General features: G+C 39.5%; 1 protein-coding gene and 1 pseudogene across 5 annotated transcripts in view; both read left to right on the top strand.

Annotated features, from left to right (window-relative positions):
- LOC123599233 (serine protease 58-like) overlaps nt 1-15,990 on the top strand; it is a 135,150-nt gene extending 119,160 nt beyond the window's left edge. For 2 of the 5 annotated variants that reach the window (XR_006713057.1, XM_045480546.1), the window contains 4 exons: nt 13,753-13,933; nt 14,363-14,616; nt 15,216-15,364; nt 15,734-15,990. Coding sequence is in view for 3 of the 5 variants with exons in the window: in XM_045480546.1 (XP_045336502.1) it covers nt 13,753-13,933; nt 14,363-14,616; nt 15,216-15,364; nt 15,734-15,883 (734 nt within the window). In the remaining 2 variants the exon portion in view is untranslated. Of the gene's footprint in view, nt 1-8,098; nt 8,324-10,840; nt 12,781-13,094; nt 13,216-13,752; nt 13,934-14,362; nt 14,617-15,215; nt 15,365-15,733 lie in introns of those variants that run through there. The other 3 variants (XM_045480548.1, XM_045480547.1, XR_006713058.1) reach the window with 3 other exon arrangements.
- Nucleotides 4,215-4,309, top strand: LOC123600210 (annotated as a pseudogene).
- Nucleotides 15,991-16,530: the final 540 nt, after the last annotated feature.

Here is a 16,530-nt window from a genome sequence, read left to right as displayed (position 1 = left end):
TATGAAATAAATTTAAATTACACTTACTCTATGTGAGAACCGATGATGGTGTAGAGACATAAAGACAGTAATGACAAAGAATGAGTGGGATTTCTTGCCCTGCTAGGCAAGTACATCTATCACCTATTTTCCACCCGTTAATAATGAAAAGTGATGTATGGCAAGGAGTGGAGAAATTAGTTTACAAAGAGATATAAAATGAAGCACAGATGCTTTGTTCCTTTAGTATCTAATAGCTTTAAATGAATTTTCCTTAAATCAATGAATGATACTTCTCTATTGTATTTGAATTTTTTATAATGAACTTGCATTATTTTTATAATTAGAAAAATGTATTTCTATTTTGAAAAGAAAAATAATCACTGTTAGTGAATGAAGAATGCGTAATTGTTTCCTCCGCTGACCTGTATTCAAGAGCACCTAACACAAACAATGCTTATCAGCTTCTTTAACTGTTTAATTCAAAGCCTGAATTCCTTGAGGGCAGATGCAGGATTGGAATTTGAGAAGCAAACACAGTGAGGGGGCACCTCATGGAGGCTCAAATTTGTGAGTTGCCTATTGAATGACTGTACCTACACGGTGCATATTTACCTATCATCTCTTTCATTTCTGGGATTATTTGCTTCTGTTTCAAGTGATATTCCAAAGAGCTTTATGGGCTCTGGACTGGCCCGTAAGTTCACACTTAACAGGGTCCAGTGATGCAATAATAGAATTGCCAAAAACAGCATCTGAATTTCTTGTTAAATGGAGTCTCTGTGCACAGACTCCGCTTCCCTGGCATCATTACTCTCCCAGAAAAAAAAAACAGGAAACCAATTATAACACCAGTTCCCTATCTTTTTATACTTTTGTATTGCCCAATTACTACATGTAGGTAAGTACATCAGAAATCATCTTGTTATAGCTATAGATAAAATTCTTGTTATCCTGTTACCCATTTTAGCTCCTTTTTCCTCTGCAAGTTATTTGCTGCCATGCCTTAGTCTATGAACAGCTGAAGGTCATTTTCTAAATAAGAAATTCAGCCAATTTATTTCAATTTTCCCATTTTTAAAAAGTTTTGGCTACCAGGAGCTTAAGATTTCATTTGTGATAAATTACCAAATTTCAAGTAAGTGGTAAATGAAAATTGCCTGGTATTGTGTAAGGAAGGGTAATTTAAACTCTTTGTGGGAAGCAATTGGTATTTTAAATAAGCCTTCTGTTGACTGTCTAAAACTATTTTAAAGGGCTCCATGCAGTGCTATATCTTTAAATTTACTTTACTATTATAGTCATTTTACTAGCTACAGAACTACAGCCATCTATCTCTGGTTGTCTCTTTCTGACACCCACAGATGTATCCACCCACACACTCACCCACGCAAACCTACACTCTGACTCACATTTAGAACAATTGTCAAAAAATCCCCACTCCCTGTCTAACTAAAATGTTCCTTTCAAACACATGCTACTTGTTTGATCTATTTCCCTGTATCTGTGAGTCAGTTAAGTCTTGTCTGATCTACCCAGTAGATGAGAGCCTACATGTATGTTTTTTTTTAATATGGATTTGGCAAACCTGATACATATTCAAGCATTTGAGATCATAAAAGCCTGGTGAGCAGTTTTTTACTCCCAACAGTTTTGACATCAAATCTGTGGGTTTTTTTCCTAACACCAACCAATTTTCCAACTCTCCAAACACCAACAGTGTGTCCTACAATGCAATTCTGACACTAACTGCCAGAGTTAGCACAGACCCAACAGGTTAAGAGCTCATTCCCACAAGACTGCCCTACTTTAGACACCAATCACACATCCCAGGCCAACCATATTTCTGAGGGATAGGCTATAAATTAGGTGTTCCCATGACCCCTTTCTAAGGTTCCATTAATTTTGTTAGAATGGCCCACAAATGTCAGAAGCAGTTTACTTGCTATTACTGGTTTATTACAAAGGATACAATTCAGGAACAGCCAAAAGGAAGAGATACGTTGGGCAAGATACAAGGTGGGATTGGGAGGGCAAAGAGCTTCCATGCCATCTCTGGGCATATCACCCTCCCAATACCTTGATATGTTTATCTGCCACGAAGCTCTCTGAATCTCATCATTTAGTGGTTTTGATGGAGATTGCCCTATATAGGCATGGTTGTGACTAAGTCTATCTCCAGCTTCTCTCCCCTCCCTGGAGGTCAGCGGAGTGGGGCTGAAAGTTCTAGCTCACTAACAAGGTTGGCTCCTCTGGCAAGCCCACATACTAAAGCCACATAGGGGCCCACCAGAGTCATCTCATTAGCATATACAACTCAGGTGTGATTGAAAGGGTACTCTTAAGAGGGGTGCTCCTGGCACCTGTTTCAGGAAATTCTAAGAGTAGAAGCTCTATGTCAAGAACCACAAAGACCAAATATACATTTATCACATTTGGTAACATTTACTATAAATTAATTCTTATCCAAATGCTGGCAATTATTTCTAATTTAAAATATTATTCTAGAACTGGCAACAAGTCCATGGCTATCATTTCGGTTAGCCTGAAGAATGAGAATAGCTCCAGTTTAATATCACATGCATCTACCTGGACTATTGAGCACTTTCATGAGGGAAGGAAGAAAGGATGTACTTCATTTCATTAAATGACAGCAGAGCATCATTTCACTCATATATATCTTTTATCCAGTGTCATCTAGTATCTGAATCACAGCTGGGATCCAGATAGAAAGGATAAGACTGAAATCTCCAAGTAAATGCACTAAAGCTTTTTTTTGGGGGGGGGGCGGGGTACATTGCTCATAGGAGTGACCCGTGGACATATACCCTATGCCCATTTAATTTAATTTTACATAGATTATTAACAAGTTTGTTTATGTGACTTACCAACCAGTCAGCCAATTAGGAGCATCAAATTAAAACAACAAATTTGAAAGAGAGGCTGCTAAAGATAGGTGGAATTCTGTCAGTCTGAAATGACAGCTAACAATCTCAAAGCAGACAGCAAGAAATTTGTGAGAAATAAATTAAAAGTCTGAGGACATTCAGTGTAGGAATGAACCATTCAGTACATTCCAGGACTACCTGAGGGTATCATTGCTTTATAGTATAGAGAATTGAGTTTTATAATTCTGATAATGAATCTTCAGTAGAAAACTCAGTTTGGCTCTGTTTGAGAGGTTAGAAATATGTAACCCATTTATTTATGTAGAAATAGTTTCAGGGGTGCCTGAGAGGCAAGTCATTTGGTTGACTTGATTTCTGCTCAGGTCATGATCTCACAGTCTTGAGATTAAGCCCCACGTAGGGCTCCACGCTAGCCTGCTTGGGATTCTCTTTCTCCCTCTGCCCCTCTTCTTCCTTCTCTTCTCTCTCTCTCTCTCTAAAAAAAAAAAAAAAAAAAAAAAAAAAAGAGGAAGGAAGGAAGAAAAGAAAAAGTTTCAAGTAAATTTTTATTATTATTTAATTTATTTTTTTAAAGTTTATTTATTTATTTTTGAGACAGAGAGAGCACAAGTGGGGGAGGGGTAGAGAGAGAGGGAGACACAGAATCCAAAGCAGGCTCCAGGCTCTGAGCTGTCAGTGCAGAACCCAATGTGGTGCTTGAACCCACAAACAGTGAGATCATGACCTGAGCCAATGTCAGGTGCTTAACCGAATGAGCCACCCCACCCAGGTGCCCTTCAAGTAAATTTTTAAAAATAACAAAGTAGTATGTATTCATTTGATTTAAAACTTCATTCTTTATAAAAGAGCATAAAGAGAGAAGTAAAAACTTTTCGTTTAACTGCCCCTACCCCTTCAATCATACTTCACAGATGTCCTTCCATTTTCTATAGATAAATTTTTTTTTTTTTACATTTTTGTACTTAATGGGGGAAACCCCAGAAATCTAGGAAATTCATTTATCTAGAGAACCCATTTTCTCATGATCTTGGCTAAAGGTAGCAGGGCTATATCTATAACCACAGTCCCCATACACTAATCTGGTTAGGATGTTTTCTTAGAGAAAAAGATAATACCAGCCCTAAATATGGAGATCAAAGATGGTATTATCTCTCCTTGATACTAGCCTCTGTATTCACATCTCTTTATAACCACTGTTCTAACTACTTCTCCTTGGTTTTTTGGATATAAGACAAAATTCTTCAAGAGTACCACTGTTTATTTCAAAGATGAGTTCAATCATTGATGACTGTGTGGCTCAATGTCCTTTTTAAATTATGCCAACAAGTGCTCACTTCAGCAGCACATATACTAAAATTGGAACACTATAGAGATTAGCATGGCCCCTGCACATGGTTTAGCAGGAGGGGCTAGCCTCTTGGCCTGACTACTTCCTGTCTGCACCAGATAGAAAAAGCACCAAACTTCCACTGCTACCATCATATCATCTTCAGAGGTAGCCTCTAACAGGAGCTGACTTCCCATAGGCCCCAAATCAGTCTCAGTCATGGGCTCTAGGGTCGCAAGGGAAGGCCTGATAAATCTAAGCAGGAACCTGATGTGTGCCAAAAATATCTGTCAGAATAAAAACAACGATTTCTTATTTGCTTGTTTTTTAAAACAACAGACAACGTTAAGGTACAGAATTTCAATATATGCTTATACCATTTGAGGTCAAAGTTTGCTCAGCAAGAAACAAATTTCCATTTGTAACCACTCTTTTCTTATGAATTCTATGTAGATTGCAATTGAGGTATATCTATAGGAAACTTAAAACTTTCACAAGTAGCACATGAATTTTTGATGCATTCAAAATACAGATTGGTGAGGTTATCAAAATAGAACCATATTTCAAAATAAGAAATACTGTGAGTCAGGACAGTCCTACCAATTATAGCAAACTTGTTTCTGAAAGACTTAGTGCCTGGGTCAGCACGATGTAACGTTTTATCAAAATGGTGTCATTAGGAATGGGTGGCAATATTTTAACCCTTTCTCCCAAGAGTTCCAAAATGCTTTTTTAGCATGTTTATAAATATTTGCTTTTGTGTGGTTTCAGGAGAAGCTTTCCATACAAACATTTGGCTTTCAATGAGTCATCCCCAGTCTGGTTCACATCCAGAAGCTTCCTGCTTGGCTATCAGTGAATATTGGGCTTAATAACTGCCTTATTTTTATAACTTGCTTCAATGAAGATCAGAAAGGTGGTGGACCGAGAAAGACATAGTGAGATAAATATAAGAACACTCTTGTTTCCTTAAGAGAGTTTGACAACTATGTGCCAATACCCTAACTACCATTTAAGCTGAGCTTAATGCTGGGATTGTGATGGATTTGTTTTTGACCTTTTAAAAAACATCCAGATGATGTTGTTACTTTTTTTAGTCATCATGTATATTTGCTAGCTAAAGACACCCCAGAATTCAGAATTACAATATGCAATTTTACTTTTACTGTTATTGGATCTGAAAACCATCAACTGAAAGCAACAGTAAGAGTAAATTACTTTTCCCCAAATTGAAATCGAAAAGAATGAGGGTCCTTAGTTAAGAATTTAAATAAATATTTCTTCAGCTAGAATTACAAAACCTTTAAGTAAACAAGAAAGCAACAGTGATGAAGCATATGAATTAGCAATAATCTTTCTGTATTTTCATTCCTAAAGGGAAAATTTGGGGGTTGAAATGGCACAGTATGTATCTTGGGGGTATAATGTCAATATGATAAAAATACTAAAATTTCCAGGCATAATAATGTGAATTACAGATTTTTAAGAAAAGAAATCAGTACCTTGCAAATTATACAGTAGGTAGAATATATTATTTATTCCTCTTTATTGGATTAGAATAAGGGTTGCAAATTCATGGTCCTTTTATCTTGAATTGCACTCATGTACCTAGTCTTACTTTGTTTGCATATTATATATTTTTTAAATGTTTATTTATTCTGAGAGAGAGAGAGGGCATGAGTGGAGGAGGAGCAGAGAGAGAAAGAGAGAGAGAGAGAGAGAGAATCCCAAGCAAGCTCTGAGCTGCCATTCGTAGAGCCTGATGTAGAGCTCAATCTCACAAACCATGGGATCATACCCTGAGCCAAAATCAAGAATCAGACATCTAACTGACTGAGCCACCCAGGCACCCCTGCATGTTACATATTAAATGCTTAGGAATAGTCTCTGTTCTCTCTTACCTCCTAAAAACTCTCTCCTCATTTTTCTTGAAATGTGTATTTCTCTGTCTACATTTTATTTTTCCAAATTTTTATATGGACTTGGATATAAAAGCTCCATCACTTTTTCTTCACTTCTTTCATACATTGGTGAATGACAACTTTCACTTAGCCTTCAAGTGAAAAAGGCAATGAAGAGTGGTGAAGACTGTGATGAAATAGGAAAGCACATGCCCATTTAATATTAGGATACACTGCTAAGCACCAGTAAATATGTCAATAGCCATATCTTCCAAATTTTCAAGAGAAAGCCTGAAAATATTTAAATATTTTATGATTCAATTCTTTAAAAACAAGAAATGCCATTTTAAGAGGCCAAAAACACCAACAATTACCACTGGAAAATGTGAGAGATTAAATATATGTACTTCAGTTCACATTAGGAGAGGAGAGAGAGAGCGAAAGTGCTGAGAACCCTGGAGTGGTGTCCCTCACGGGCTGCCTTCCACCTCTCAGTCCACCACCAGTGCATACATTGTTCTGTGGGACATTTAGTGCCATCAGTCATCTCTGATCCACTTATAGAAACCTTTCCCTAATTTGCTCCAGAGTGAACATTCCACACTTGAATTCGTACTTGCTGGGAGAGATGGAAAAATCAATCTTAGGGCAATTATAACAATAAAAGTAATGAACTTATGTTGAGAGGCGCTATATAATCTTTCATTTAACAAATATCTACTGAATGCCTGCTATATGCTAGAACTATGTTTTTGTGATGTGTTAGGCACTTTGTAGGCATTGGAAATAAATCAGTTTTTTAACAAAGAAAAAAATGCCTGTCCTTATGGAAATTAGATTCATTGGGGAGACAGATAATAAATAAGATGAATAAGTATATTAAGTATAATGAATTAAGTATATTAAGTTATACTTAATAAAGTACTATTAGTGGATGGTGATAAATGCTATGGAGAAAACTAAAGTAAGAAATAATTTCTCTGGTTCTCCAGTGTATAATTGGAATAGAATACTTGGTAACTGGCAGAACCTCCACATTGATTTCCTTTCCTTTTTTTAATGTTTATTCTTTTTTTTCCTTTAAAAAAAATTTTTAATGTTTATTTTTGAGGGACAAAGCATGAGCAGGGGAGGGGCAGAGAGAGAGGGAGACAGAATCGGAAGCAACCTCCAGGATTTGAGCTGTCAGCACAGAGCCCAATGTGGGGCTCGAACTCATGAACCATGAGATAATGACCTGAGCCAAAGTCAGACATTTAACTGACCGAGCCAACCAGGCACCCCATGATTTCTTGCACTGTGGGATAAAAGTTGTATTAGTGGGGAAGACAAAGTGAAATATCTGAAACTGATTTGCACCTTCACATGATAGTAACTAAAAACAATATCATGTCCTGAGGGAATGGCAGAGTTTTATGCTACCATTTAAGACCTAAAGAATACTGGCCCTCATTTATCCCCATTTAATTCACCAGTCTGGCCCTTAAAAAATGTCTGATCCTAAGGAATAATAAAGTCAGCCATATAGTTGCCCTGATTGCAGTTGCCATGCCAGATGTAATCTCTGCTGGAACAGAGGTTCCAGCCTCTGGTACCTTGCATTGATTAGCAAATACATTCATTTCTATTGCTATCGAGGAATCGAACAGAAATATATGAATGACAGAGACATTTACACTCCTGACAAGGGTTAAATCTTTCACCCTCTGTCATAATATAACCCAAGGAACCTGGACTGCCTGGGCATTCTGCATATCACTATGATCCACTATACTGAAGGTACCATGTGTGGTGGTTTTAAATATGCCCACAAATTCTTTGATATTTCTTCCTTCAAGAGAGCTTAATGCCTGTTCCCTTGAGTGTGGGCTGGCATTAGTGACTTAATTCTAACAAATAAAATATTGCAGTTGTGATAGTATGTGTCTTCTAAGACATTACAGCTTTATTCCTTGTTCTCTCTTGGATCACTTACTGTGAAGGAGGTCAGGTACCATACGATGAGGACACTGAAGCATCCCTTTCAGAGAGATTCATGTGGAAAGGATCTAGGCTTTCTGTCAAAAGCCATGTGAATGAGCCATGTCAGAAGCAGATCCTCCAGCCCCAGTCAAGCCTTCAGATGACTGCAGCCCTGGACAGCATCTTGCCTATAACTTCATGAGAGACCTTAAGCTATACTTCCTGGCAGATCTATGCTGTAAGAGGTATCTGTGATGGGAAAAGACATTTTATAGAATTTACAGCAAGCCCTAGTAAGAGAATCACTATGTATACTTTAGAGTTCTGGAACAATGTTATACCATCTACAGCAGACATCATTAAAAGTATGGTTCCTGATGTGCTACTAGGCCCTGGTATAGACAGAACACCTGATCTTGGGACATACAGTGGCTATGCAGCCAGAACTGTTCATTACAAGGTGTGTTCTGTCAGATCCACTAAGTCATAAGGTCATGTGAGCCCAATAGAAGTCCATAGTGAGATGGAAATGGTACATTTAGGGTTAGTCATGAGCAGGGCCAGAGGTCAAGTTAGCTGCATATGTAGGTGGCTTAGACTTCTGGTTCATTCACCTCTATGGCACCATTGCCTCTCTCTCAGGTTACACTCATGTGGTTTTTTTGGGAGGTGGGGAACAGTAGAAAGGACGACAGGCAAGTCCCTATGATCACTTCATGGAAAAGAAAAAAAACCTGTTTTGATATACAGATAGATCAGCTTGGTATATGGTGAAGCAAGAAATGAGCCACTATATTATAATCCTCATTCAAAGATGGCCCTAGAAGGTAGCAGTAATTGGAAGAGCTTTAGTGGTACACCTGGTCATCTATATTATATGGAAAGAAAAGTAGCCTAAAATATAAGACTCATGTGATGAATAGTGTATCTGCTTAGTCAGGGGTTTGGAAGAAAGATTCAAAAATTGGGAACAAGCAGGTCTAGAGAAGAAGCATGTGGATAGATCTACAGGAGTTCATTCTTCCAGCTGTTGGAAGTATTGCAGGACTCCTATCCAGAATATATTAAAAACCTTTCACATCTCAATTATAAGGAATGAAACAATCCAATTTTAAAATGGGCAAAAGATTTGAACAGACACTTTATCAAAGAGGATATATGGATGACAAATAAGCACATGAAAATATGTTCAAAATCATTAGTCATAAGGAAATGAAACACTATTTCACAGGAGAATAGCTGAAATTAAAAAGACTGAACACACTGTACACTTAAAATTAATACAATGTTGTATATCAATTATATCTCAATTAAATTTTTTTCAAAAAAAGACTGAACATACCAGGTACTGGTGAAGATACAGAGTAACTGGAACTCTTTCACCTCTGGTGAGAATGTAAAATATTGAAAAACAATTTGGCGGTTTCTTTAAAAGTTAAATATACACTTACTATATATGATCCATCTATTTTGCCTCTATTTATTTACCCAAGAGAAGAGGAAGCATTTGTTTTCATAAAGACACATATGCACATATATGCTTACATAAAGACCCACACATATTATGTGTTCACAGATGCTTTAATTGTATAATGCAAAACTGCAAACAACCCAAATATCCATCAACAGGTAAACAAATTTTGGTATATCAATACAATGGAATACTACTCAGCAGTGAAAATAAATGAACTCTAGAGTCACACAACAACATGTATGAATCTAAACTAATTACACTGAGTGAAAGTAGCCAGATCAAAAAAGACTGTGCTGTAATGATTCTATTTATCCAATATTCTAGAAAATATAAATTAATCTATAGTAACAGAAAGAGATTAGTGGTTGCCTGGTGATAGTGTGGTGGGTTGGAGGGAAAGAGGAGGAATCACAGAAGGGCTTAAGAAATCTTTCAGGAATGACCAAATTGTACATTTTAAATATGTGCAATTTATTGTATGTCATTATATTAAACTTTTAAAAGAAAAAAGATTTAATCTCATGCCAATGGTGTCAAGTACCTGATCCTTGGGATCAAAGACCATAATCTGGAAATGCTTTTCCCATTAACACTCAAGGAAGTGACCCGAGGCAAGCCAGGGAGCTTAGATTATCTTTAGGTCAGGTCAGTGTGGAAGCCTATTGGGAGTTGTAAGTCAGGAGATAGGTGGTATTCACTCATTCATCCCAAGAAAGTGTATGTCTAGGTAAATGGAACTTCTTAAGTCTGAGACCATCCAGAAGCATGTGAGGATGGGATGAACTATGAATGTGGAAGGGTCAGACCCAGGTTAGGCAGAACTGGGTTTGGGCACTGAAGTAGAGCTACATTGATCCAGGAGGTGTCTCTGAGGTGTCTCCAGATTCTGACCCTTTGATATCCAAGCTTGAGTCACTTAGCAAGGGTTGTGGGCAGGAGCAGACTCCCTAACAAGAGGTGGGGTTGGGCAGATGCCCCCAAATTGTCTGTACAGTGAGCCAAAGAATGAAAGGAAGCATGTAGGAAAATGATCAATGTGAAGAATACCAAAGAGGGGCACCTGGGTGGCTCAGTTGGTTGAGTGTCTGACTGGCTCAGGTCACGATCTTGCACCTTGTGAGTTCGAGCCCCATGTCAGGCTCTGTGCTGGCAGCTCAGAGCTAGAGCCTGCTTCGGATTCTGTGTTTCCCTCTCTCTCTGCCCACCCCCCCCCCCCCATCTCTCTCTCTTTCTCAAAAGTAAATAAACATTAAATTTTTTTAAAAAAAAATTAAAAATTACACTGAAGAAACTAGCTGGCCCAGAGTGAAAAGTCTATAGAGAAAAGTCTAAGAGAGAAAAATAATGTACCAGGGAACACTTTGGTGAGAGGGACAGTGGACACAAACTGGAATCTGAGGGCCTCTTAAAACCTAGTCTGAATAAGTGGAGCTCAGTGGGTACCAGACAGGAATTAGCACAGATAGGGAGTAAAGTCTACTCTTCAGTATAGTGAGTGGTATAGTCATATCAGAGGATGGATGGGAATTCTTTCTTGTATGAACCCAGCAAGGATATAAGAACTAATAGCCAATCAGAAGAATATATTCAAAACAAGGCCACTGTTTGACAAAATGCCAGGGGGAGGAGCCAGTCCTTGCTCACCAGTAGGGACACAGAGACCATAGAAGAATGAAAGTCCAGGGATTTTGACCAAGAGCCAAGGAGAAGAAGATATCCAGGTCAGAGCAGAAACTGATTCTTATGGGGTGCTGATGGGAGATGTTCAGGTGGGGCCAAGCTAAAAGGCCTAAAAGCCATTGATTACAGCCAATTTTAAAGTTGGTCAGAGAGAGATGAGAAATTTACCAACAGATCTCTCAAGGACACAGGCTACTTTTGAGATTGCCAAGGAACTCTGACTCTGCCCATTATGTCATATTCCTACAGTCATGGATTAATACCAGATTACTGAGGGCCTTGGCAGCAAAGCAAAGGAGTTTAGACATGAAATAATGGGCACTACGAACCACAGCAAGCTTTTAAGCAAGAGTACAACAAATGAAAAAAAAATCAATCTGGCAAACTGGATAGAGAAAGAGAGAGCTTGTTAAGGAAGTCCAGTTTGAAAGCTATTACAGCAACTCAGGACTTATATGGTGAGGGAAGCAGCTGTGAGAAAACGAGTTGCTGTCAGAGAGGTGGGAGATGAAGCCAGATTGCAGGTGATGAGCTGGTTGACTGTATGTGGTAGATGGTAACAAAAGCCATAACTATAGATGGATAGCTATGTAATAACACAAATATAGTAAAGTGTTAGCTGAAGAAAATAGGTGGTGGGCATGCAGTCTTCATGGTACAGTGCTTTTAAATTTTTTGTATGTTTGAAAATTTACACAATAAAATGGCAAGAAAAAATGGCCAAAAACTAATCCCCTTCTTCTATCTGTGCCCTTGTAATACGATTTTACAGATTTTCCTGTCAAACAGTGGACTCTTTTCTACCCTGTGAATCTGAGTTGGCCACGCAACTTGACTTGGCCTGCAGGACATTAGCAAATGTGATAATGCACAGGCTTGAACATTTGGGCATTGGGGTTTACCATTTTTCTGATCTATGGAACCTTGCAACTGCTATCATATAGATGATCTTGGACTAGCTTGTTGGATGATAGACGCATGGCCTTGTTACTCTCATCACTCTAAAGCCGACAGCCAGCCAACCACTAGACATGTTTGTGGGACCATTGACTGCCAGCTGATCACAGACACATCAGTGAGTCCTGCTGAGAGAAGAACTTCCCAGCTAAGCCCATCCCAAATTGGCAACCCACAGAATTGTGAACAAATAATTGACTACCATTTTAAGCCACTAAGTTTTAAGAAAATTTCTATGCAGCAAAAACCAACTGATACATTCTTTTTTGGTATCCCTTTGACTCTATTCCAAGGGAACTCCATATTGAGCCCTGCCTGTCTCTACTTGGCTCTGCAAAGTTTCAGGGAGAGGCCAGTGGTATCTAGGAGTTAGAGGGAGGATGACATAGTATGGGGACAATGTGACATGAGAGGATGCCATGGGGTGGAGCCAGTGTGACATTAGGGCAAGAGTCAATGTGACATGGGGGAAGACTCAGCTTGTTAGGTGAGGGGGATCTGTAGCTCAGAGAGGAGGGAGTTTATTTGAAAGTTGAGGGCTAGTAAATGTCACACAGAGAGGTGAAGATCAGCCACACTAAGTGAGGACAGGTAAGTAAATGTAAGGGAACCAGGGAGCTGAAGTATTATGGGAGACAGTGGAATAAGGCAGACACAACTGGCCAGTTGAGATTTCTCTTTGCTAATAAAGTATAGCAAAGCTCTTGGTTTATTGGCCATCCCTCAGTGGTCAGGCATTTCACCTTGGAGAAATTTCACATGCTACAATGGGAGGACAGACACTCTAGAGAGATAGGATCTGGCCTGGCTATCTTTCCTCCCTTTGGTGGCATACTACCTTGGTTGAGCGAACTTTGCTCCCTTGAATGTCCCTACACCTCTTTGATATTTCTCCCTTTGCAAAGCTTCCAGGAGACCAGGTTTGTTGTAGTTCACTCCCTTCCCAGATCTTCTTACTGCAAGAGAGCATGGAGATCACAGATATGAACCGCCTCTTTCTAGTCTTCAGCATTCTGACAGTGACTGGTGAGTGCAGGTTTCTATTTTGGCTTAAATTTTGAAAAGGTCATATTGGAGGAAAGTGTAGGAAATGGGTCTAGATAAGGTGGGTAGAGAGTATATTACTTAGATAAGAATTTAGGAACCCAGTGATTAGAAGTTTCCTAGAACACTCAGAGATATCTAGAGCCCACTGATTTTCCTCTGGCTCCATGGGTGCATGAGAAGATTCAGACTGAGATAATAAGACTTGACACAAAGGATGGTGGGTCTTGGCAAAAGAATGTGACTTTGCTATATAGCTAGGAAGAAAGCTTGAAGAAAATAGAGAGGTATCAAGAAGAAGGAAGGAAGGAGAAGAGGAGTGAATAAGGAGTATATAAATTCAGAGGAAAGCCTAAGGGAAAATTAGCAGAAGGACCCTGAATGGTCCAATAACACCTCCTATATCAGTAACACATTGACCATTTCAAAGCACTTCCACATAAAATATTCCAAACTTCTATCCTCTGGAATGTCTGCACCTGTCTCTAAAATTCTGCTCTCCTTTCCCTTATCTGACAGTGGTAACAACAATAATTGTAATACCAACACCAACACAAGTAAAATTAGCCCAGCAGTTCAACCAGATGAGCATAGAAACTGCACCAACCTTTCTGGTTTTCCTGAACTCAGAATATGAGCCTTGTTTGGGGACCCTGATCCACAAACAGTGGGTTCTCACTGCAGCCCATTGCTTCTTACCGTGAGTAATGGAGTCCTAGAGGGAAAAGTGGTCCCCCTTAGTCACTGAGATTGTTAAAGGGGTACTGAGGCTCAGCCCTGAAGAGACTTGCCCAGGGGCTCTCAAGCCTGAGAAGTTATTGGAAGGAGGCAGGAAGTAGATGTAGGTGGTTATGAGTTCGATTTTTGGGTGGGATGATGTAGACTGAGGGAACTGAGGACTAGGGGATGAATCCATTGGGATAAAAAGCCTATATACAATGTGGTACAGATTAAAGAATTATAGAACTGCAGTAGCAATTGCTCATTTGCCAGACAAGGAGATGGAGGTCTTGCCAAGTTATGGAAGGAACTCATGCAAAGTCACAAAGCAAGTTGGGGTAGAAAAGATACAAGTTGAACAATAGGAAAATATCTCCTTCTTCTACTAATCCTTCATGGCCTTTTCCAGATTTCTTGAGATAAACGTTGCGGCTTCAAAAGAGAATTTTCAAAACAAGATGGGGAACTTAAGACCCACATTTATTGTCCAACACCCAGATTTTACCCGGGATTCTGCTGAGCATGACCTCATGCTCATCAAGCTGAATCATCCCGTAGAGCTCAAGGATCAGGTCAAGCTGGTGGTTCTACCCAATACCACGAATGACAGAAGAGGGGAGAAGTGCACTGTCTCTGGCTGGGGCTGGGAATGGAGGAATTTCAGTGAGTAACCCTCCCAAGACAGACCCTTAGTGCTCCTTGCATACCCACACAAAGAGGATTATCATACAACTATTATTATAGATTATGAGAGCTGGAAGAGCCCTGAGAACTTATAATATCTCAACCTCTAGTTTTATTCATTTGGAAATTGAGGCCCCAATTGGTAACGTAGCTGTTAAAGGAATCCAGTGTTCTTGCTTCATCACCCAGGTGAGGGTGAAAGGGTGTCTGGGTGAGGAAGAGATTGGCAGGTAATCCTACTGGTGATGCTGAGTGTGGCTCATTCATTAGTAACTTATAGACAAGCATTCACAAATAAAAGCATGTACACACAAGCCCAAGGCATGCAGTTTTACAACACTGGGACCAGACTTGGTTTATTCATTTCATTATTTTTTCTTCCTCTCTGGTTCCTTTTCATGTTGGCTTTTTCTGAATGATGATTCACTGAATGATGGAGAGATTAATAACAGAAAAGAGGGAGGGAAGGGGAGAAGAAAGAAAGATGAATATGTGAAGGATCAAAGAGAAACAAAGCCTCTTCTGTCTCTCTCCCTCTGTGTTTGTGTGTGCGCGTGTGTGCACACTCATGTGCTCAGACCCAGAACCTGATATCCAGATAAACCAGACTGTCTTTTGGTTTTCTAATGATGACTGCCAAGAATCCCTTATAAGACAAATTCCTATTAAAATCACAGAAAACATGTTCTGTGCAGGATCATCTCTGGAGAACACACACTCATGTAAGGTAACTCTTTTCTCTCTGCCCATTTGAGTTTGGGGCTGTTTTGGGGTCCACACATCTCCCTCAACCATTCCAATCTCCTGTCTCTACATTCAAGAAGAGATCAATGTATATGGGATCCAGGAAGGACTGTGTCCTTCCAATAACGAATGAACTTAGATGCTAGGGTGGAAACATCTCAGAGTGTTCTTATTTCTTTATGGCTAACTCTGATGTGGCCTAGAAGTAGTTGGGTGGGCCCAAGATGTCCACCAGACATTTCCCCCTGTCCTTATCCCCTAAGTCTTTCTATTCTGGGCCCCTCAGGGACTTGGCACTAGGTCATCTTTGTTTTGGCTATCCTGTCTGACCCATCTGTCCTTTTTCTAACAGGAATTAGATGCTGTCCCAATCCTGTGCCAAAATCAGCTCCATGGGATCCTATCTTGGTCAGCAGGGTGTATTTTGAAAGGTGATATTGGCTACTACACCAAGGTTTCCCGCTATACAGACTGGATCCACAAAGTTATCCACAGCAACTGAGCTCTCTCTGTTCCCTCTCCCAGTAGCCTCAGAACTGGGTCTACCATCCTTGACCCTCTTTTCCCTTTAGCCTCAGAACAAGATGGGAATAGAGCCTTTAGCTATAAGAAATTTTCTGTTCCTTCTATTATTTTGACTTCTCTTATCCTTTTTCAGTCCTAGCCTGATCACCAAAGGATTTGAGCTGGATAACGTTCTCCTAAATAAGCTACCTTCTCACCACTCTTTTCCTCTCCTCCAACTTCCTACTCACCTGCAATAGTTTCCGCAGACTTTTATGGAGAAGTTCTTCTCCAGCCCCTGCCATCCAGAGGACATATGGGTCCCAGAAATGTGACAGTGAGATGTGGCAGCTTTAGGGTGTCTCCTTTGTTTCACGCCACTTAGTGCTGAGTCAGGCCTCTGTGTCAGGCCTGTGTCCTCTCATCATACCCATCATACCTAATAAGGCTCAGTAAATATTGCAGTGTTAAGTAGGCTGCTGGCAAATAATTGTTAGAAATAGAGGTTAGAATTTTATGCTAACAAGAGCTATAAGGGTTTCAGAAAGGGTTAGGAGTTGAAGCAGAAGTAGGTACAGAGAGGAATTAAATGGGTCAGATCTCCTGACAGATATTTCCTAATGCTAAGCACAGAAAAATAAGGTA

The sequence above is a fragment of the Leopardus geoffroyi genome, chromosome C1 (genome assembly GCF_018350155.1).
Source record: "Leopardus geoffroyi isolate Oge1 chromosome C1, O.geoffroyi_Oge1_pat1.0, whole genome shotgun sequence".
Classification (NCBI taxonomy): Eukaryota; Metazoa; Chordata; class Mammalia; order Carnivora; family Felidae; genus Leopardus; species Leopardus geoffroyi.
This window is presented reverse-complemented; position numbering and strand designations above follow the sequence as displayed.